General features: G+C 44.0%; 1 protein-coding gene across 5 annotated transcripts in view; it reads left to right on the forward strand.

Annotated features, from left to right (window-relative positions):
• sulf2 (sulfatase 2) overlaps positions 1-13,698 on the forward strand; it is a 244,158-nt gene extending 230,460 nt beyond the window's left edge. For all 5 annotated transcript variants that reach the window (XM_033041462.1, XM_033041458.1, XM_033041459.1 and 2 more), the window contains 4 exons: positions 4,582-4,705; positions 6,948-6,981; positions 8,268-8,321; positions 12,712-13,698. In XM_033041462.1, the coding sequence (XP_032897353.1) occupies positions 4,582-4,705; positions 6,948-6,981; positions 8,268-8,321; positions 12,712-12,742 (243 nt within the window). In that variant the 3' untranslated portion in view covers positions 12,743-13,698. The remainder of the gene's footprint in view (positions 1-4,581; positions 4,706-6,947; positions 6,982-8,267; positions 8,322-12,711) is intronic.
• The last annotated feature ends 8,064 nt before the right edge of the window (positions 13,699-21,762 follow it).

The following is a 21,762-nucleotide window of genomic DNA, read 5'->3' on the forward strand; positions in this document are numbered from 1 at the left end:
CGCTTTCACACCTTACATTCTCTTTGTACCTTCCCTACCTCCAGTTTTCCTCTGCCCTGACTCTCAGTCTGAAGAAGGGTCTCGACCCGAAACACCACCCATTCCTTCTCTCCAGTAGTGTTCGGGATATTCTGTTGCACATTTTCAAACACGTACTGCCAACGGCACATGGTGTTGCTAATATTGAGCGTTATATGGAGCTGCATGTGAAGTGGGATCTAGTTGGATGTCAATACCTCACTGATTGAATCCTGCCCCCTCTACACGCCCCTTAATTATACAAGACTCAAGTCAAGTCAAGTTTATTTGTCACATACACATACGAGATGTGCAGTGAAATGAAAAGTGGCAATGCTCGCGGACTTTGTGCAAAAAGACAAACAAACAAACAACCAAACAAACTATAAACACAATCACATATTCTTTTACATATTAAATATTGTGGGCGGAAGGAAAAAGGTTCAGTAAAGTTAGTCCCTGGTGAGATAGGAGTTTACAGTCCGAATGGCCTCTGAGAAGAAACTCCTTCTCAACCTCTCCGTTCTCACAGCATGGCAACGGAGGCGTTTGCCTGACCGTAGCAGCTGGAACAGTCCGTTGCAGGGGTGGAAGGGGTCTCCCATGATTTTATTGGGTCCGGAGTTGCACCTCCTGATGTATAGTTCCTGCAGGGGAGGCGAGTGAAGTTCCCATAGTGCGTTCGGCCGAACGCACTACTCTCTGCAGAGCCTTCTTGTCCTGGGCAGAGCAATTCCCAAACCAGATGGTAATATTTCCGGACAAGATGCTTTCCACAGCCGCTGAGTAGAAGCACTGGAGGATCCTCGGAGACCTCCTAGTCCTACTTCCCAGCCACTAATTGCCTAAGTCGGGGCACTATTAGTAAACAGCATTAAAGCTTTGTATAGGTTTGGACTTTAGACTTTAGAGATACAGAGTGGGAACAGGCCCTTCGGCTCACCGAGTCCGCACAGACCAGCGATCGCCTTTAACCTGGCGCTATCAAAAACACCAGCGACAATTTACCGAAGTCAATTAACCTTGAGTCTGAAGAAGGGTTCCAACCCAAAATGTCACCCATTCCTTCTCTCCAGAGATGCTGCCTGACCCGCTGAGTTACTCCAGCATTTTGTGTCTATCTTCGGTATAAACCGACATCGGCAGTTCCTTCCTTACACATTTAACCTACAAACCTGTATGTCTTTGGAGAGTGGGAGGAAACCGGTACACCCGGAGAAAACCCACGCGGTCACAGAGAGGACGTACAAACTCCGTACAGACGGCACCCGTATTCGGGATCGAAGCTGGGTCTCCAGCGCTGTAAGGCAGCGACTCTAACGCTGTGCTACTGCACCGAGCTGTATTGGTGAGAGAGGCTGGTGTGGAACATTTCATGTGTAATAGTGCGCCAAGGGCTTGTGGTGTGAAGTGGTTTGTTTCTGTGCCTTGAATACTTTGTGACACTCTGGCTGAGGGCGAGGACAGCGAATTACTCAGTGCCATCTGCTCCCATGCACGAACATCCAAGGAACCACACAGCTGGAACAGTTTCCCAATCTCCAGCACATGGATCATAAGCATATAAGCCATTAGGCTTGGGCATTAGGGGTGGCACAGCTGCCTTACAGCGCCAGAGGTCCCGGTTCGATCCTGACTACAGGTGCTGTCTGCCCGGAGTTTGCACGTACTCCCTGTGACAGCGTGGGTTTTCTCCGAGTGCTCCGGTTTCCTCCCACATTCAAAGATGTGTAGGTTTGTAAGTTAATTGGCTTCCATAAAGTGTCCCTGGTGTGTATGATAGAACTAGTGTTCTGTGTGAAAAAGTGTTACCTCATCTCCGTTCTAAATGACTTACCCCTTATTCTTAAACCGTGGCCCCTGGTTCTGGACTCCCCCAACATCGTGAACATGTTTCCTTCCTCTAGCGTGTACAAACCCTTAATAATCTTATTTGTTCCAATAAGATCCCCTCTCATCCTAAATTTCAGAGTGTACAAGCCCAGCTGTTCCATTCTCTCAGCATATGACAGTCCCGCCATCCTGGGAATTAACCTTGTAAACCTACGCTGCACTCCCTCAATAGCAAGAATGTCCTTCCTCAAATTAGGGGACCAAAACTGCACACAATACTCCAGGTGTAGTCTCACTAGGGCTCTGTACAACTGCAGAAGGACCTCTTTGTTCCTGCAGCATCAGAGACCCAAGTTCGATCCTGTTCCAATAAGATGCCCTCTCATCCTTCTAAATTCCAGAGTATACAAGCCCAGCCGCTCCATTCTCTCAGCATTCTCCAATCCTCTCATCTTTCCAACATGCTCCATGTTTACTCTCTATCTTGACCCTCGGTGATGGGGGCCAACTCAGCTGAGCTGCTGCTTCTGTAAAAACCAGGACCAGCTGTCAAAATTCTGCCTCTTTACAAAATCATCGCTGCACAAAAGTGAAAAAGGGGAACCAGGTTTAAAAATAGACACAGAAAATGAGGAACCTCTATATCAGTAATGTGGCTGGATTTTCAGAGAACATAGAACAGAGCAGAGGTACGGGCTCTTCATCCCACAATGGCCATGCCGAACATGACGCCAAGCTTAGTTTAGTTTCCTTAGGGATACAGCGTGGAAACAGGCCCTTCGGCCCACCGAGTCGGTGCTGACCCCGAGTCGGTCCCCACATACTTAACAGTACCCTACACACACTGGGGACAATTTACAATCAAATCATCCAATTAACCTACAAACCCTTACATGTTTGAAGCGTGGGAGGAAACCGGAACAGCTGGAGCAGCCGGACGAAACCCACGCAGGTCATGGGGAGAACGTACAAACTCTGTACAGACAAGTGCCCATGGTCAGGTCTCTGGCTCTGTAAGTCAGCAACTCTACCGCTGTACCTCCGTGCCATCCAGTTAATGTTAAGTTAAGTTAATGTCATCTGCCTGCACGTGATCCATATCCCTCCATTCCCTGCGTTTAGGGACGACAGATGGCACAATGGGCTAAGTGTTCGGCTGGCAACCGGAAGGTAGCCGGTTCGAATCCCGCTTGGAGTGCATACTGTCGTTGTGTCCTTGAGCAAGACACTTCACCCACCTTTGCCTGTGTGTGAATGTGTGTGAATGTGTGTGAGTGATTGGTGGTGGTCGGAGGGGCCGTAGGCGCAGATTGGCAGCCACGCTTCCGTCAGTCTGCCCCAGGGCAGCTGTGGCTACAGAAGTAGCTTACCACCACCGAGTGTGACTGAGGAGTGAATGAATAATGCGATGTAAAGCGCCTTGAGTATTAGAAAGGCGCTATATAAATCCCATCCATTATTATTATTATTATTATCTAGAAGCCTCTTAGATGCCACTATGTTGTCTGCCTCAATCCTAGTCGCGTGTTCCAGGCACCCACCTCTCCCCACCCTGCATATCCTCTCCTCCTCTCACCTCAAAGCTATGCCCTCTTGTCTTTGCCATCAGCACCCTGGCGATACGTTTCTGATTGTCTACCCTACCTGTGCCTCTCGTAATACTATATACTTCTATCAAGTCGCCCCTCAGCCTCCAACGCTCCAAAGAAAACAAACCAAGCTTGTTATAACAGCTTATAACGCAGACAACATTCTGGTACAGCTTTCCTTCACCTCCACATTCATCCTGTAATGGGGGCGACCAGGACTGCATGCAATAGTGCAAATGTGGCCCAACCAATGTCCTACAGAACTGCAACATGACTTCCTGACACTGATACTCAATGCCCCGACCGTTGAAGACAAGCATACCATACGCCTTCTTTACCATCTAGTACGGCACGGTGGCGCAGCGGTAGAGTTGCTGCCTTACAGCACCAGAGACCCTGGTTCGATCCCGACTACGGGTGCTGTCGGTTCAGCTTGTACATTCTTCCCGTGACCCGCGGGGGTTTTCTCCAGGTGCTCTGATTTCCTCCCACACTCAAAAAAACGTACAGGTTTGTAGGTCAATTAGACATTGGTAAAGATTATAAATTTTAAATTGTCCCTAGTGTGTAGGTGCTATTGTACACGGATCGCTGGTCAACATAGACCTGGTGGGCCGAAGGGCCTGTTTCCACGCTATATCTCTAAACTAAACTAAACTGTTGGCATTGCCACTTTCAAGGAGCTAAGGACTGACATCCCAAGATGCAAGTAAAGTTAACACTGTGGCCAGATTATCACACAAGCTAATTGATTTGGCAGAGGAACCTAATTCACATTATGTGAATAACATAAGGTTTGTTCATGCTGGTTTAACAATCCCAGACTGCACCGTTAAATATTAGTCTGGTGCTGAACTATGGCGAGCAATACTTCAAGCAAATACTTGAGCATTGAATGTGCTGTAGATAGATTGTGTTCTCTAAAGCTATGTAGAATTCCAGCTTGAAGATATGCATTAAAAAATGCTGGAGTAACTCAGCGGGACAGGCAGCATCTCTGGAGAGAAGGAATGGGTGACGTTTCGGGTCGAGGCCGAATTCTAGCTTGCCTACCCGAGCAATGTATTTCAAAGCAAATTATTTTAATGCACATGCACGATCGATGGACCATTTAATCAAATCTCACATTTTCCCTTTACAGCTGATGAACGCAGTGAACACGCTAGACCGAGATGTTTTGAACCAGCTGCACGTGCAGCTAATGGAACTCCGAACCTGCCGTGGCTTTAAGAAGTGTAACCCACGCACCAGGAATATGGACACAGGTACAATGAATGGATGGATGGGTGGATGGATGGATGGGTGGATGGGTGGATGGGTGGGTGGATGGATGGATGGATGGATGGATGGATGGGTGGATGGATGGATGGATGGGTGGATGGATGGATGGATGGATGGATGGATGGATGGATGGATGGATGGGTGAATGGATGGATGGATGGATGGATGAGTGAGTGAGTGAGTGAGTGAGTGAGTGAGTGAGTGAGTGAGTGAGTGAGTGAGTGAGTGAGTGAGTGAGTGAGTGAGTGATAGATACTTTATTATCATGTGTGACATATCACTGTTGAATTCTTTGTTTTGCAAACCACACATAAGGTATATAAAGAGTCACCACGCAAAGGCACTGACAAAGTTGCAAAGTGTTCAATGTGGTCCAATGGTCCCTCTTTGCTCTCGATGGCCCCCCCCTCTTGGTTCGATGGCCAACATCATGATAGATTACAGTGCATGTATGAAAGCTGATTACCAAATACTTATTATTAAGATTAATGACTTTATGTGCAAACAAGTGAAAAAAAGTTTTTCTATATATTTATAATTTATGAATCGATACGGAAAGATTGGTCGAGAGCAGAGTACAGAATATATTAGATTAATCAGGGTAATTACTTTAGGGAGCCATTAAGTGAATAATGCAGCTCATAAAGAAATTAATGCCCTATTTAAAATTTATGGTTGACCGTTATGGCTTATTAAACCTTAAGAGTTCATTTCTGGTATGTCATTTATATTGACTTTTACGGGATGCAGCACAAGGGCTGAGCAATTTGTTATATATCTTTGCACTCTTTCACTGAAAGCACTAATGTAGGTTGGTGCAGCTATCTGAACTTGAACTGGACGTGTGTGTGGTAAACACAACAAGCTCATTCTTTATTTAGTTTAGTGATTACGTTTTGTTTATTATCGCATGCATCGAGGTACAGTTAAAAGCTTTTTGTCGCGTGCTATCCAGTCAGCGGAAAGACTATAAATGGATACAATCGAGCCGTCCACAGTTTACAGATACAAGATAAAGGGACTAATATTTAGTGCAAGATAAAGTCCAGTATAGATCTGACGGTCTCCAATTAGGCAATAGTGAAAAGCTTTTGTTGCGCTAACTAGTCAGCGATAAGGATTATCCATGATTACAATGGAGCCATCCACAGTGTACAGATTACAGATATCATATATCCATGTTGAGAAAGAATTTAGTATGTCATTTATTGGGGTGATCGTTGTGAATTTATGTTTAGAAATTTAAGATAAATTACATTTTTTTTAATCAGGAAAGTAATGGAAATAATGTTTAGTGCAAGATAAAGACTGATCATAGATAGTCCGAGGGTCTCCAATGAGGTACATGGTAGCTCAGGATTGCTCTCCAGTTGTAGATAGGACGGTTCAGTTGCCTGATAACAGCAGGGAAGAAACTGTCCCTGAAATTGGAGGTGTGCGTTTTAAACACTTCTGTACCTCGTGCCTGATGCGAGAGGGGAGAAGAGCGAGGGTGAGACTGTTGCTGCTCCACAAACTGCTGGGCTAACTCAGCGGGACAGGCAGCATCTCTGGATAGAAGGAATGGGTGACGTTTCGGGTCAGGGTCCTTGATAATACTGGTGGCCTTGCCGAGGCAGCTTGAGGTGTATTGAGGAAAAAAGACTGGATAGACTCGGTTTATACTCGCTAGAATTTAGAAGATTGAGGGAGGATCTTATAGAAACTTACAAAATTCTTAAGGGGTTGGACAGGCTAGATGCAGGAAGATTGTTCCCGATGTTGGGGAAGTCCAGGACAAGGGGTCACAGTTTAAGGATAAGGGGGAAATCTTTTAGGACCGAGATGAGGAAAACATTTTTTACACAGAGAGTGGTGAATCTGTGGAATTCTCTGCCACAGAGGGTAGTTGAGGCCAGTTCATTGGCTATATTTAAGAGGGAGTTAGATGTGGCCCTTGTGGCTAAAGGGATCAGGGGGTATGGAGAGAAGGCAGGTACAGGATACTGAGTTGGATGATCAGCCATGATCATATTGAATGGCGGTGCAGGCTCGAAGGGCCGAATGGCCTACTCCTGCACCTATTTTCTATGTTTCTATGTAGATGGAGTAAATGGAAGGGGGATTCCAACACTATTCTCAAGTTGCAGTCGACTTCGAACCATTCTTCACCAATTCTCATGGATTTCTCCGCATTGAAGCACCAATGATGATCCCTTAATTGATTGAGATTTTTTTTTTGTTTAGGAGAAAAAGATGAAGAAAAGTTTGATCAATACAGGTAATTGTTTAATCAGACAACACTGTTTCGATGATAGCATTTTCCACAATAAAACAGAACGTATTCTTCATGGGAATTTTCACTAATAATCCTAAATTAATGTAGGTACATAATTATGATATAATTACAATCAATAAGATGAAGTATAAAATTATATTTGCATACAATTACAAATATCTTATATCCATGTGGAGAAATAATTGAGTATGTCATTTATTGGGGTGAGTGGTATGAGTGACTTTATGTTTAGAAATCAGACAATAGACAACAGACAATAGGTGCAGGAGTAGGCCATTCGGCCCTTCCAGCCAGCACCGCCATTCAATGTGATCATGGCTGATCATCCCCAATCAGTACCCCGTTCCTGCCTTCTCCCCATATCCCCTGACTCCGCTATCTTCAAGAGCCCTATCTAGCTCTCTCTTGAAAATATCCAGAGAACCGGCCTCCACCGCCCTCTGAGACAGAGAATTCCACAGACTCACCACTCTCTGTGTGAAGAAGTGTTTCCTCATCTCCGTTCTAAATGGCTTACCACTTATTCTTAAACTGTCTGTCGCCCCTGGTTCTGGACTCCCCCAACATCGGGAATATGTTTCCTGTCCCTAGTGTATCCACACCCTTAATATTTTCAATAAGATTCCCTCTCATCCTTCTAAATTCCAGAGTATACAAGCCCAGCCGCTCCATTCTCTCAGCATATGACAGTCCCGCCATCCTGGGAATTAACCTTGTAAACCTACTCTGCACTCCCTCAATAGCAAGAATGGCCTTCCTCAAATTTGGAGACCAAAACTGCATATGATACTCCAGGTGTGGTCTCACTAGGGCTCTGTACAACTGCAGAAGGACCAGAAATTTAAGATACATTACATTTTTGTAATCAGGCAAGACTGTTCAGAGTAAATGCTGGGAATAATCAGGAAGTCAGATAGCATCGTTACTCTGACGAAACACACTCACATTGATGACCTTTCTTCAGGATATTGCTTTGCATTATATCTCTCTATTGAAAAGAGCTGCACCCATTGTTTATGCATATAACCGTCAAACTGTGATCAGATAATACGATAAGACTGTGTATACGGACTGATATCAGTAAGTATGTAAATTATCCAGTAATCTAATTCTGGGCCCCTTTCTCTTTACCTCTGTTATCATCCATGATTTGAATTTAAATTCAAAATGAATCTGTTCATTATTTGTCTCCCTGCATGTTCCGCTTTTCAGTTCCTGTTTCAAGATGCCAAGCTGTTTTTTTTTTGTCTTTGTCACTTACAAACCAGGCAATATCAGCGTCGGAAATGGCCCAAAACGAAGAGACCACACTCCAAGTCCCTGTGAGTAGAGCGGGAAATACTTCAATTAGATTTGTCTACAGCTCTGCGACGGTGGCAAAGACCTCGTTGTTTCTTGCATGCAAACACTACTGTTCCTCCATATTACCTCACGTTAGCATGTCCGAAAAAAAGTCTTCTTGTATAAACTGTGTACTTGGTGAGATTATTCAAAGAAACAGTTACTCACATCAAAAAAGAAAGGGAGAGGCGGAAACAGTAGGCTTTGTGGGAGCCCTGGGAAGGGGGTGGGGAAGGAAGGAGTGAGCAAAGGCTATCTAAAATTAGAGAAGTCAATGTTCATACCGCTGGGACATACCATAAACTACCCAAGCCAAATATGAGGTGCTGCTCCTCCAATTTACGCTGGGCCTCACTCTTTGCAATAACGCAAGACTTTTAGAGAATTGGGAATTGCATTCAAAACAAAAATACATTGAAGTCCGATTACATTATCTTACGGAATGTGTGGTAACTGTTTCATTTTCTGGCTCCAAAATCCTAATGACTGTCTTTTACTTTTCTTTTCATCAGCACTGATTTCTCAGTGAAGGACAACTCAAAATATTCTTTATTTCTCTTCTGCTGCATTAACCTACTAAAACACTGCATGCATTTATAACATTGTGAGTTTGTTTTTTACTTGAAATGATATTAGTGTGGTGACCTTTCACTAACCTTCCCCCTGTAATTCATTTAATATCCTGTCATTGTTACCCGTGGCCTGATTTTTATTATTTTTTATTATTTTAAGGAATAATAAGAAATATCAATAGGAATGATTAATAAAGTTATGCCTAGTTTCCAAACATGAGCTCTGGGACGTTTACAGCTGGAAACCTCCTGGTGCCCAAGATGTCTTCTTAAACAAACATCCCTTCACTATGCCACCAGTGGACCTCTACTGTCTGCACGTGCTGTCTGTACGGAGTTTGTACGTTCTCCCTGTGACCGCGTGGGCTTTCTCCGGGTGCTCCGGTTTCCTCCCACACTCAAAAGACATGCAGGTTTGCAGGCTAATTGGCTTCTGTGAATTGTAATTTGTCCCTAGTATGTAGGATAATGCCACTGTACTGGGTGACTATAGACAATAGACAATAGGTGCAGGAGTAGGCCATTCGGCCCTTCGAGCCAGCACCGCCATTCAGTGTGATCATGGCTGATCATCCACAATCAGTACCCCGTTCCTGCCTGCTCTCCATATCCCCTGACTCCGCTATCTTTAAGAGCCCTGTCCAGCACTTTCTTGAAAGTATCCAGAGAACCTGCCTCCACCGCCCTCTGAGGCAGAGAATTCCACGGACTCACCACTCTCTGTGAGAAATAGTGTTTCCTCGTCTCCGTTCTAAATGCCTTACCCCTTATTCTTAAACTATGGCCCCAGGTTCTGGACTCCCCCAACATCGGGAACATGTTTCCTGCCTCTAGTGCGTCCAAACCCTTAATAATCTTATATGTTTCAATAAGATTCCCTCTCATCCTTCTAAACTCCTGTGATCGCTGGTTGCGCGGGCTCGGTGGGCCGAAGGGCCTGCCTCCACACTGTGTCTCTGAAACCTTGTGAATGACTTATTGCCACCAATGCTGCGACCATCACACATCATGCACGTTGTCTACCTGGGTCAGTAGGTAGCCGTTTAAAAGTTAAATTGGCAACCCATAACCCACGGAAATAGTCCGCCATTTTAGGCAAGACAATCCAATGTGCGCACACTGCTCAACATGTGCCCGCGTCTGTGCTAGCGGTTATAAGGCCAAGAACAAGAGGATCTCATTGTCATAATGGCCAGTGTTAAGGCTTGTTACTTGAAGTGAGGTACCAGAACAACAAATACTCAGGAATGTTTTGTTTAATTTTGTTTAGTTTAGAGATACAGCATGGATACAGGACCTACTGAGTCCACACTGACCAGCAATTACCCATACACTAGTTTTATCCTACACACTAGCGACAATTTACAGAAGTCAACTAGCCTGAGTTAGATATACAGTAGCTCTTAGGGCTAACGGAATCAAGGGATACGGGGAGAAAGCAGGTACAAGGCATTGACTTTGTATGATCAGACATGATCATATTGAATGGGTCGAAGGGCCGAATGGCCTACTCCGCACCTATTTTCTGTTTCTATGTTTCTACAACCTGCTCGTCTTTGGAATGTGGGAGGAAACCTGAGCACCCGGAGAAAACTCACGTGGTCACAGGGAGAACGTGCAGATTCCAAACAGACAAGCGCCCGTGGTCAGGATCGAACACGGGTCTCTGGCGCCGTAAGTCAGCAACTCTACCGCTGCCGTCACCGTGCCGCCATGAATCTGGCAGCTGTTGAAGTCTAGCAAGAATATACTGTATGCCTGTGGTGCATGTTCAACATCAAGTACAAGTTCATTCTGAATGTTTTGGAAATGGTTCGAATCCCACCCCAGGCTTCACTTCAGCTGAGCCGAGAGAAAACACTGATGTTAGCAAAGTCGAGCTTTGCAGAAGTGAAAATAAAATGGAGGAGCAAACAAAGATTCAAGAACCCACGCCAACAGGCTGATACAGCTTGATGGCGGTATTTTAATGTGGTCCTAAACTAAATATCCCACTCACCTGAAGCTAGCGTGGAATAACATGTACAAACAGCCCCGCTGCGGTTTAATCTCATATTAATAATATTATTTTCTTACTTTCGATTGAATCTAACTTTTCATAGCAAACATTTTACCCTGTGTTTTAATTTAAGGACGTTAGAAATGAGATGCCAATATACATAAGAGGAATTCGGTTTGGTTTATTGTCACGTGTTCCGAGGTAGAGTAAAAAGCATTTGTTGCGTGCTATCCAGTCAGCGGAAAGGCAATGCATAATTCCACTGGAGCCATCCACAGTATACAGAAATAAGGGAATAACGTTTAGAAGCATAGAAACATAGAAAATAGGTGCAGGAGTAGGCCATTCGGCCCTTCGAGCCTGCACCGCCATTCAATGTGATCATGGCTGATCATCCAACTCATGTCCTGTACCTGCCTTCTCTCCATACCCCCTGATACCTTTAGCCACAAGGGCCACATCTAACGCCCTCTTAAATATAGCCAATGAACTGGCCTCAACTACCTACTGTGGCAGAGAATTCCAGAGATTCACCACTCTCTGTGTGAAAAATGTTTTTCACATCTCGGTCCTAAAAGATTTCCCCCTTATCCGTAAACTATGACCCCTTGTTCTGGACTTCCCCAACATCGGGAACAATCTTCCTGCATCTAGCCTGTCCAACCCCTTAAGAATTTTGTACGTTTCTATAAGATCCCCCCTCAATCTTCTAAATTCTAGCGAGTACAAGCCGAGTCTATCCAGTCTTTCTTCATATGAAAGTCCTGACATCCCAGGAATAATAATAATAATAATAATTTGTTCATAGGGACAGTGCATATTAATGAACATTTGCATGTAAATATGCGAGATTGTAGCCAATCAGTAGCTAATTTCCATCTCTAGTCCCAGGCAAAGGTAGGTGAAGTGTCTTGCCCAAGGACACAACGACAGTACACACTCCAAGCAGGATTTGAACCGGCCACCTTCAGGTTGCCAGCCGAACACTTAGCCCATTGCACCAGAATCAGTCTGGTGAACCTTCTCTGAACTCCCTCGATGGCAAGAATGGCTTTCCTCAGATTAGGAGACGCAAAACTGTACGCAAACTTTAGCACAAGATAAAGTGTAGTCTTCAAATTAAAGATAGTCCAAGGGTTTCCAATGAGGTAGATAATAGCTATATAGGGTGTTGATAGAATGGTAGCTATCTAGGCTCACTATCCAGGGTGTTAGAATGGTTCAGTTGCCTGATTACAGTGGGCTAGAAACTGTCTCTGAATGAGGAATTTGGAGGTATTCTTACGATCTTTGGCCTCAATTTATTTAAGATGTCATTAATGCCTGTTCATCTTGTCGACATTTAATGTAGATTTGTGCACTTAAACAAGTCGGGGGTAAGGAACATTCTTCCTTCTGTCCCAAGAAAAGAAAATCATCTTGGCCTCCTTACCCGTAACCAAAAACTCTCTGTTGATTACCAGTAGTTTGTACATCACACTGCCATCAATCTTACTTAAAGAGGAAACCAATTGTGGATAGACAAAAATGCTGGGGAAACTCAGCGGGTGAGGCAGCATCTATGGAGCGAAGGAATAGGCGACGTTTCGGGTCGTCTCGACCCGAAACGTCGCCTATTCCTTCGCTCCATAGATGCTGCCTCACCCGCTGAGTTTCTCCAGCATTTTTATCTACCTTCGATTTTTCCAGCATCTGCAGTTCTTTCTTAAACAAACCAATTGTGGAAGCTATTTATTGCCCAATATCTATGTGTGTGTGTGTGTGTTTTTTTTTTTAACCTAGCTTTGTGGTTTATTTCAGAGGACAACTCTGGGAAGGATGGGAAGGCTAGACTGAACACATGCCTCAGCAACAAAATCAACTGGTGACAACTTGATAGTCTCTGCAGACAAGAAGATGATCCTATACGATTATGGACTGTATCTTATTTTCCACCTCAAAGATTGGATAAACTATGGGGCTGATGTAGATAGAACATTTGCACTGTTGGGAAATGTTAACAGAAACAATAGACTCTTGAGGGGCCAAGTATATAATTGAGGGTGGAAGATCGCAACCTACTGGTTATTAGTCTGTCTGTTCAACACATTTCATTACTCTTCACAAACCATCATTTCGGCTTTCCGTCATCCTGGAATCATAGCGAAAATACCATTCATTTTACATGGCGCGCTGGACTTGTAGCCTACTCCCGCTGCTAGTGCAGGTTGCCAGTAACAAAGTCATGCTAATTCCAGCCGCGGCTTCTTTGGAAAGCAAAGGAAAAAGTTGAAGATTGGAACCAAAAAAAAACAAAAAAAAAAGTGTCGGCGCGGGAAACGTACTTGAATGGAACAGTCGGAGGTGAAAGCAACCAGGGAAGATCGTGCAGAAAAATTGAATAATTTTGACATGAAACAGAACTAAATGCTTTGATAATGTTTAACGATTTTTGCAATTACCAGCATAATTCTGAGAATTCTGCTTCGTTGCCATGACTGCATGTTTACTCAGTTTCAGCCCAATATTTCTACACACCTCGCGATTAAGGAAGAGAAGCTTCCGTTCAATAAGTTATATCTTGTAAATATTTTACCATCAATGAAGTTCATACGAGTGGTTTAGAATTTAAGCCGAGCAAATTGGAATGCCCAAATACATGGAACTGGATGTTATTTGAAATGTTGCTGTTTTGATTTATCTAATTGTTGTTGAATTTTAAATTCGTTTCTCAGGTTGAACTGTTAACGTTTCATATATTTATGGTCTGGTTGAAGTTTGACTGTACATCACTGATGAGAGTGAAAACAAATTAAAAATAAGGGGTAGAAATTGGCAGAGACAGGGAACCACAGATGCTGGTTGATACACAAAAGGACACAGAGTGCTGGGTAGGACAGGTTTAGAATGATATGGGTCAAACGCAGGCAGGTGGGTCGAGGTTAGATGGGCCCTGTTGGTCGGCGTGGGCAAGTCGGGCAGAAGGGGATGTTTGCATGCTGTATGATTCTTAACTCAGCGGGTCATGCGGCATCCCTGGAGAACATGGATAGGTAACAAAAGAAAGATTTCAACCTAAAACACCACCTATCCATGTTCTCCAGAGGTGCTGCCTGACCCATTGAGTTACTCCAGCACTTTGTGTCTTTTTGTGTAGAAGTTTGTATTTGGCCTCTGGCATTGGATGGACAACATAGTTACAAGTGTGTTGTGTTCCTCATCCAAATTAGTTTCCATTGACTATGACAGATCTCTAGCCTAATGCTGTCATTGCAACATAATGACAATGATCACCACTGTGAATTTAACCATACATTAAGCACACTAATTTACTAATGTACAAGTTTCACTGTTGTCCTGGTGAGTTTCATTGTCATATAACTCGTGTTCACCACAGCTAACAATGGCCCGTTTCCTTTATCATACTTTAGTTCAGTTTAGTTTAAAAATACAAGCCCTTCGGCCCACTGAGTCCATACCGACCAGCGATCCCCACACACTAACTCTGTCCTACACACAGTAGAGGCAATTTACATTAATACCCAAGCCAATTAACCCTCAAACCTGTGCGTCTTTGGCGTGTGGGAGGAAACTGAAGTTCTTGGAGAAAACCCACGCAGGTCGCAGGGAGAACATACAAACTCTGTACAGACAAGCACCCACAGACAAGATCTCTGACGCTGCAAATGCTATAAGGCAGCAACTCTACCACTGCGCCACCATGCTGCCCTGAGAGAATTTTGAATAAATATCTTTCATTCATTTGTTCTATATCTCTAAGTATCACCGCCTAGATCTCTCGTTTCCCTTTCTCCTGACTCTCAGTCTGAGGAAGTGTCTCGACCCATTCCTGTCAAAAATATGTGCGTGGAAATATATCTTCAAATGCCAGAACAGACGAAGCATGTTGCTTTATTTAAGGGCCTGTCCCACTTGGCCGTCAGTTGCGCGTAATTTCCGCGACATAATTTACGCGTCGCGACGCATGACGCGCGCGTCGTGACACGCACGTGATGCGCGCACGGTGCACATTAAGCGGGCATGGTGCGCGACGACATAGGCGCGGCCGCGCAGGATTTTGTGATGTACAATATCTTCGCGCGACATCTGCGTGACGCGCAAATGACTGCCAAGTGGGACAGGCCCTATCGGCAATAAAGACTAGTCCATCTACAAAATTCAACTCTAAGATTGAGAGACACCTCAACAACAGCACATCAATTGATATCAACCAGAGATGAATTTATAGATAACAATCTAGAGGATAAAATCAATGACGATCCAGCAGCCTCATAAAGTGAAAATGTACTTTTTTTTTAAAGTTCTAAATTGAAGCACAAAGTTTTGCAAATGTCTCACTTTTTTCAAACTAAAATGTCTAATTATTTTCTGCGGAGCGTTTCCGTTACATGGAAAATTAATTTTTAACCCTGTGTGTTAATCATTCCCCCGATTGTAAATAGTCACTTTTTTTTTAATCTATGTAACTTTGTTGGTAGAATTGCACTAAATGCAACGCTGTTTATTAAATCACTCACCATTGAAGTTACCATATAAATCAATGGCTCGTTCAGAATCTAATGTGTAAATGTAGTGATTTCTGCTCCGGGTGAAACATGTCCTTTTGAAACGAGCAAACGCCTGATAAAAAAGAGCCACAATGTGAAATCTTTCAAACCCACAGTGCCTTTGTGTGCTGGTTCCATCAGAAGCGGGGATTTTTTTGTTAAATTTACACCAGAAAAAACATGCTGTAAACATTTTTCGTTTAAACATTTCTTATGGACGGAATGTGATTTCGGGAAACCCTGTTGCACAAGATGCAGTTTTGCAAACATATCGTCATTATTACAAGTGTTTTGTCTAAGCTTGCGTATTAATGATATTTTAATTGTTTTGGGTATTTCAAATGAGAATGGGATATCTAATTTTGTAAATTGTAACATTCTCACATTAATGTTGAAACAGTCTGTCACCTTAGCACTGATGAATCAACCCTGACCGTAAAACATCAGTCACAAGACAAAAGACCTTTTAAAAATACTATTAAAATTTTACTGTGATGTGCTAAAAAAGTGACTGTCTCTCGCCTTTATCAACAATTCTTAAACAGCTAACAATGCCCTGTTTCTTTTATCATCATTACATTTTTGCATATTTTTCATTCATTTGTTCTATATCTCTCTCCGTCACCGTCTATATATCTCATGTTTCCCTTTCCCCCCGACTCTCGGTCTGAAGAAGGGTCTCGACCTGAATCAACTTCCATTCCTTCTCTCCAGAGATGCTGCCTGTCCCGCTGAGTTACTCCTCCAGCATTTTGTGCTTATCGTCTTAAACTTGCAAGTTTTTTTTTTAAGTGTTGTGGCACATTCTGTTTGTGAGACTAAACGATATTTCGCACAATTATGAAAGAGGATAAATGTCAGTATCAACTTGAAAAACAAAAATATGTAATTAATATTTCCATTCCCTGGTCAATGTCACCTTTATAAGATCATAAGTGAAAGGAGCAGAATTCGGCCATTCGGCCCATCAAGTCTACTCCGCCATTCAATCATGGCTGATCTATCTCTCACTCTCAACCCCACTCTCCTGCCTTCCCCACCCATAACCTCTGACACCCCTACTAATCAAGAAAATGTCTATCTCTCTCTTAAAAATATCAATTGATGGCCTCCACAGCCTTCAGTGGCAATGAATTCCACAGATTCACCACCCTCTGACTAAAGAAATTCCTCCTCATTTTCTTCCTAAAGGAACGTCCTTTAATTCTGAGCCTATGACCTCTGGTCCTAGACTCCCCCATTAGTCGAAATATTCACTCCACATCCACTCTACCCAAGCCTTTCACTATTTGGTAAGTTTTAATGAGGTTCCTCTCATTCTTCTAAACTCCAGCGAGTAGAGGTCTTTAAAATTAGCATCTGACTATGTTCTATGTATCTTAGCTACCTTTTTTAGTAAGGGTGATTAGTGTGTAGATTAGTGCGGGTGTCAGGGATTATGGGGAGAAGGCAGGAGAATGGGGTTGAGAGGGAAAGATAGATCAGCCATGATTGACTGGATGGGGCAAATGACCTTATTTTGCTCATGGAACATATGTACCTTTGAAAATTGATTTTCTGTCCCTTTATCATTGTAGTTAAATATCCTAAAGCAGATTTAGAGGAATGTAAAGAGGTACAGAAAACATTCATCACATAGCATTCTTGAGCTCTTATTGAAATTGTAATTACATCACTTTTCAAAAAATCAGAGAGAAAATATCAGCATTTTGTAGAGGTTCCAGGTTGAAATATTGCCTGTTAAACTTAAAGGGTCAAGATATTGTTTTTAATTCCAAAGTGAATGAAATGTTCTTAATACATGCCTTTGACTATTTGATGCACGCAATAATTGTCCAAGTGTGGTGTTATTTAAGATAGACACAAAACGCTGGAGTGACTCAACGGGTTAGGCAGCATCTCTGAAGAAAAAGAATAGGTGATATTTCGGGTTGGAACCTTTCTTCAGACTGAAAGTAATGGGGAGGGGGGGGGGAGGGGGGGGGGGGGGGGTGGTATATATGAGGCGAGAAAAGGCCAAAACAAATCAGGGCTGGCAACAGATGATCTCAGGAAGGGTGGAGCCCACAATGGTCCATTGTTGGCTGGGGAAGGCGTGATAACAAGAGGGACACAAGGATGGGAACAGTGGAACTGGTAGGATGGCCAAGGTTATTTATGCTTAGCAATTCTGAACAGCAGCAAGGGGGGAGGGGGAAGGGAGGGAGGAGGGGGAAGGGAAGGGGGAAGGGGGGGAAGGGAGGCGGGAGAGAAGGGGGGAGGGAGGGAGGGGGGAAGAAGAAAGGGAAGGAAGCTGGAAAAGGGGGAAAGCAGTACAAAGCACGGCAGTTCAAACCAATGTTAGACTCACAAATTCCAAGTATAAATTGCATCCAGAACAACTCAAGTTTTTCGATCCTTTACAACGGTTTGAAGACCATTGTGGTTCAACAAAATTGTCCTCATCCTCACAATGAATTAATCACCATGGCAGATTTCCAATAATTGCACTCATTTGTAGCCTTTTGATGAGGCTCTTAAAATTGCGATGGACTTTTTAATCTGCAAGGGCTGCACCTGAGGCCATCTATAAGCTATTATTCATTTTACAAACTGTGAACAAGCTGATGAACAAATATAATGAGCAAAAGAACTCTGCTCAGCTTTGTTAAAAATCATTTTTCCTTTGGTTATTAAAGTCAACAAAGAATTAGATGAATACACGATGAAGAAAAGTTTGGCAGGTTCCGAGAATGGGAATGGGGTTGGCGATAGAGGGTAAAGGGCCTGTCCCACTTTGGTGTCATTTGCGCGTTATTTATGCGACATCCTAAAAATTGTTTGGCGTGTCATGACGCGCGCATGGCGCGTGGTGAGGCTTGGTGGCGTATGCAGTAACGCGCGGCACCCCAGGATTTTGGGATGCTCAAAATCCTCGCGCTTCACCTGCGTGAAATATCCCTTGCGCACGCTGACGTGCTGATGAAATACGTGTAGCGCGTGGTGACGCATGGTTACGCACGGGAAGCACGAACATTGCCTATGCTAATTTATTATGCATCACCGTGCGTCAACGCCCGTAACCATGCGCCGCCCTTACACCGTAGGCGCGCCATTTGCGCATGATCTGAGCGCCGCACCACGTGACCACCCGGGTATAAAGCACGTGTAGTTTCGAAAAATTTTTACTGGGAAAATCCTTGCCACGGAGCTCGGACTAAGAACGAATTACATCACAAATGGCTCCCAAAAGAAGCAGGGCCCTCAAGACCACTTGGCGTGCGACTGTCGTACTGCTGGACGATTTTCGCGACATTCGCTTGTCAGTCACTACCGGCCTGTCGCGTAAATGACGCGCAAATGACGCCCAAGTGGGACAGGCCCTTTACACTGGTAGACAGGACCAGGTAGAGCTACTGCCTCACAGTGCCAGAGATCCTGACAGCCGGTGCTGTCTGTACGGAGCTTGTACGTTCTCCCCGTGACCTGCATGGGTTTTCTCTGAGATCTTCAGTCTCCTTTCACACTCCAAAGACTTACAGGTTTGTAGGTTAATTGACTTGGTAAAATTGTAAATATTCCCTAGTGTGCGTAGGATGGTGTTAGTGTGCGCGAATCGCTGGTCGGGACGGACTCGGTGGGCTGAAGGGCCTATTTCCGTGCTGTATCTCTAATCTAAAGTAGTGGACTCTTTCTGCCATGTCGCAGTTCTATGACAATTGACAGTGTTTGGTGGCTTTGACATGCTGGTATAGCTGGGTACATTGATGCGATGAGATGAGTTGTGTGTGCTTTGTAAACCCGTGATTAAATCCTGCTGAGAAAATGTGATTCTAGATGTGAAATAATCCATTGAACTATCCCTGCTCAAAATGAAATATGCGAATTACTGGGAAAAGTGCAGACTATATTTATGAAAGCTTTTGAAAAAAATATATGTTTAAAGTTATTATTGTCACACTTACCGAGGTACAATGAAAAGGTTAGTTTAGTTTGGAGATACAGTGCTGAAACAGGCCCTTCGGCCCACCGTTTCCGCGCCGACCAGCGATCCCCGCACATTAACGCTATCCTACACACACTAGGGACAATTTTTACATTTACCAAGCCAATTTGCCTGCAAACCTGTACATCTTTGGAGTGTGGGAGGAAACAGAAGATCTCGGAGAAAACCCATGCAGGTCAATTAAACGTACAAACGAGAACGTACAAACTCCGTACAGGCAGCACCCGTAGTCGGGATCGAACCCGAGTCTCCGGCGCTGCATTTGCTGTAAGGCAGCAACTCTACCGCTGTGCCACCGTAACCGTTGCTTTGCTTTCCAATCAGATATTACGATCCAGTCAAACTCATGTACATTAGGTAGGCAGAGAGGAAAGGGGAAGATGCAGAGGCAGAATATATCATACAATCACAATCATAATTTATTAGCCTAGTATCTTTTGCAACATATGAGGAATTTCATTTGCCAAGTCAGTCATACAAATAAAATGCAACAGAAACACACAAAACACTTTTTACCAAACACATCCACCACAGTGACTCCTCCACATTCCTCACTGCGATGGAAGGCGAAAGAAAAAAAGTTCATTCTCTTCCCTTAGCTCTCCCGTGGTCGGGGAGCCTCGAGCACTCTGTTGACGGGACGATCTTCACTCCCGTATCCGTACAGACAGCACCCGTAGTCAGGATCGAACCCGGGTCTCTGGTGCTGTAAGGCAGCAACTCTACTGCTGCTCCACCGTGCCATCCCTCGACAGTCAGTACCTTTTTCCCCAGGGTGGAAATGTCAAGGGTCAGAGGGTATCACTCTAAGGTGAGAGGGGTAAAGTTAAAAGGAGATGAGCTCGTCAAGTTATTTTACACAGAGCATGGGGGGGGGGGGGGGGGGGGTGCCTGGAACGCGCTGCCAGGGGTGGTGGTGGTGGAGGCAGATGCGATAGTGGCGTTTAAGAAGCGTTTGGATAGGTACATGGATGTGCACGGAATGGAGGTGCCTGTAAAGCACACGCACAAAAATCTTATACTTCCAGCGGCGGAAGTCCGCAGGAACTGGAGGACGGAGACGCTGCCTGTCCAGCTGAGTTACTCCAGCATTGTGTGTCTATCTTCGGTATCAGGGGTGTCAGAGGTTATGGGGAGAAGGCAGGAGAATGGGGTTAGGAGGGAGAGATGGATCAGCCATGATTGAATGGCGGAGTAGACTTGATGGGCTGAATGGCCTAATTCTTCTCCTATCCCTTATGATCTCATGGTCTTGTGGTATAAACCAGTATCTGGTTCCTTCCGACAAATTTAATTGTCATATGTACTGAAAACAGCACAATGGAATTCTTACTTGCAGCAGCACAACGGGCTTGTAAACACAATACTCACAGATAACACAATGAACAAAAGAAAGTTCAGTAAATTTAAAAATACAATATTCGTGCAAAACAAAAGCCCAAAGTACATAATTCAAACAAAGGACAGGTTGGTAGCCATTAGATTTGTTGGTGTTTGTGATGTTTAAGAGCCTGCACCCCAGGATGAGATCAGAATGGAAATTAAAATATAACATTAATGGCGCGTTTGAAAATTAAACAATGCCTTTTTGTGATAATTTTATATGGGTAAATATTAAATGTTTGCAAATAGTTTTTCCACGTGTGATGTCAGATGGTTCCTGAAATAAATGAAGATATTCTACCAGTGATCTGCTGCCACCTGGTGCTTGTTTAGAAAATAACAGGAGGTAAATACTAAACGGAAAATAGATGGTGCCAGAAACTGGGGGTGCAAGGAACTGCAGACGCTGGTTTACCAAAACATATGCAAAAAGTGCTGGAGTAATGCAGTGGGTCGGGCAACATATAACCATATAACCATAGAACAATTACAGCACGGAAACAGGCCATCTCGACCCTTCTAGTCCGTGCCGAACACATAATCTCCCCTAGTCCCATATACCTGCGCTCAGACCATAACCCTCCATTCCTTTCCCATCCATATAACCATCCAATTTATTTTTAAATGATAAAAATGAACCTGCCTCCACCACCTTCACTGGAAGCTCATTCCACACAGCCACCACTCTCTGAGTAAAGAAGTTCCCCCTCATGTTACCCCTAAACTTCAGTCCCTTAATTCTCAAGTCATGTCCCCTTGTTTGAATCTTCCCTACTCTCAGTGGGAAAAGCTTTTCCACGTCCTCTGTCTATCCCTCTCATCATTTTAAAAACCTCTATCAAGTCCCCCCTTAACCTTCTGCGCTCCAAAGAATAAAGCCCTAACTTGTTCAACCTTTCTCTGTAACTTAGTTGCTGAAACCCAGGCAGCATCTCC

Source organism: Amblyraja radiata, chromosome 23, assembly GCF_010909765.2.
Source record: "Amblyraja radiata isolate CabotCenter1 chromosome 23, sAmbRad1.1.pri, whole genome shotgun sequence".
NCBI classification, from domain to species: Eukaryota; Metazoa; Chordata; class Chondrichthyes; order Rajiformes; family Rajidae; genus Amblyraja; species Amblyraja radiata.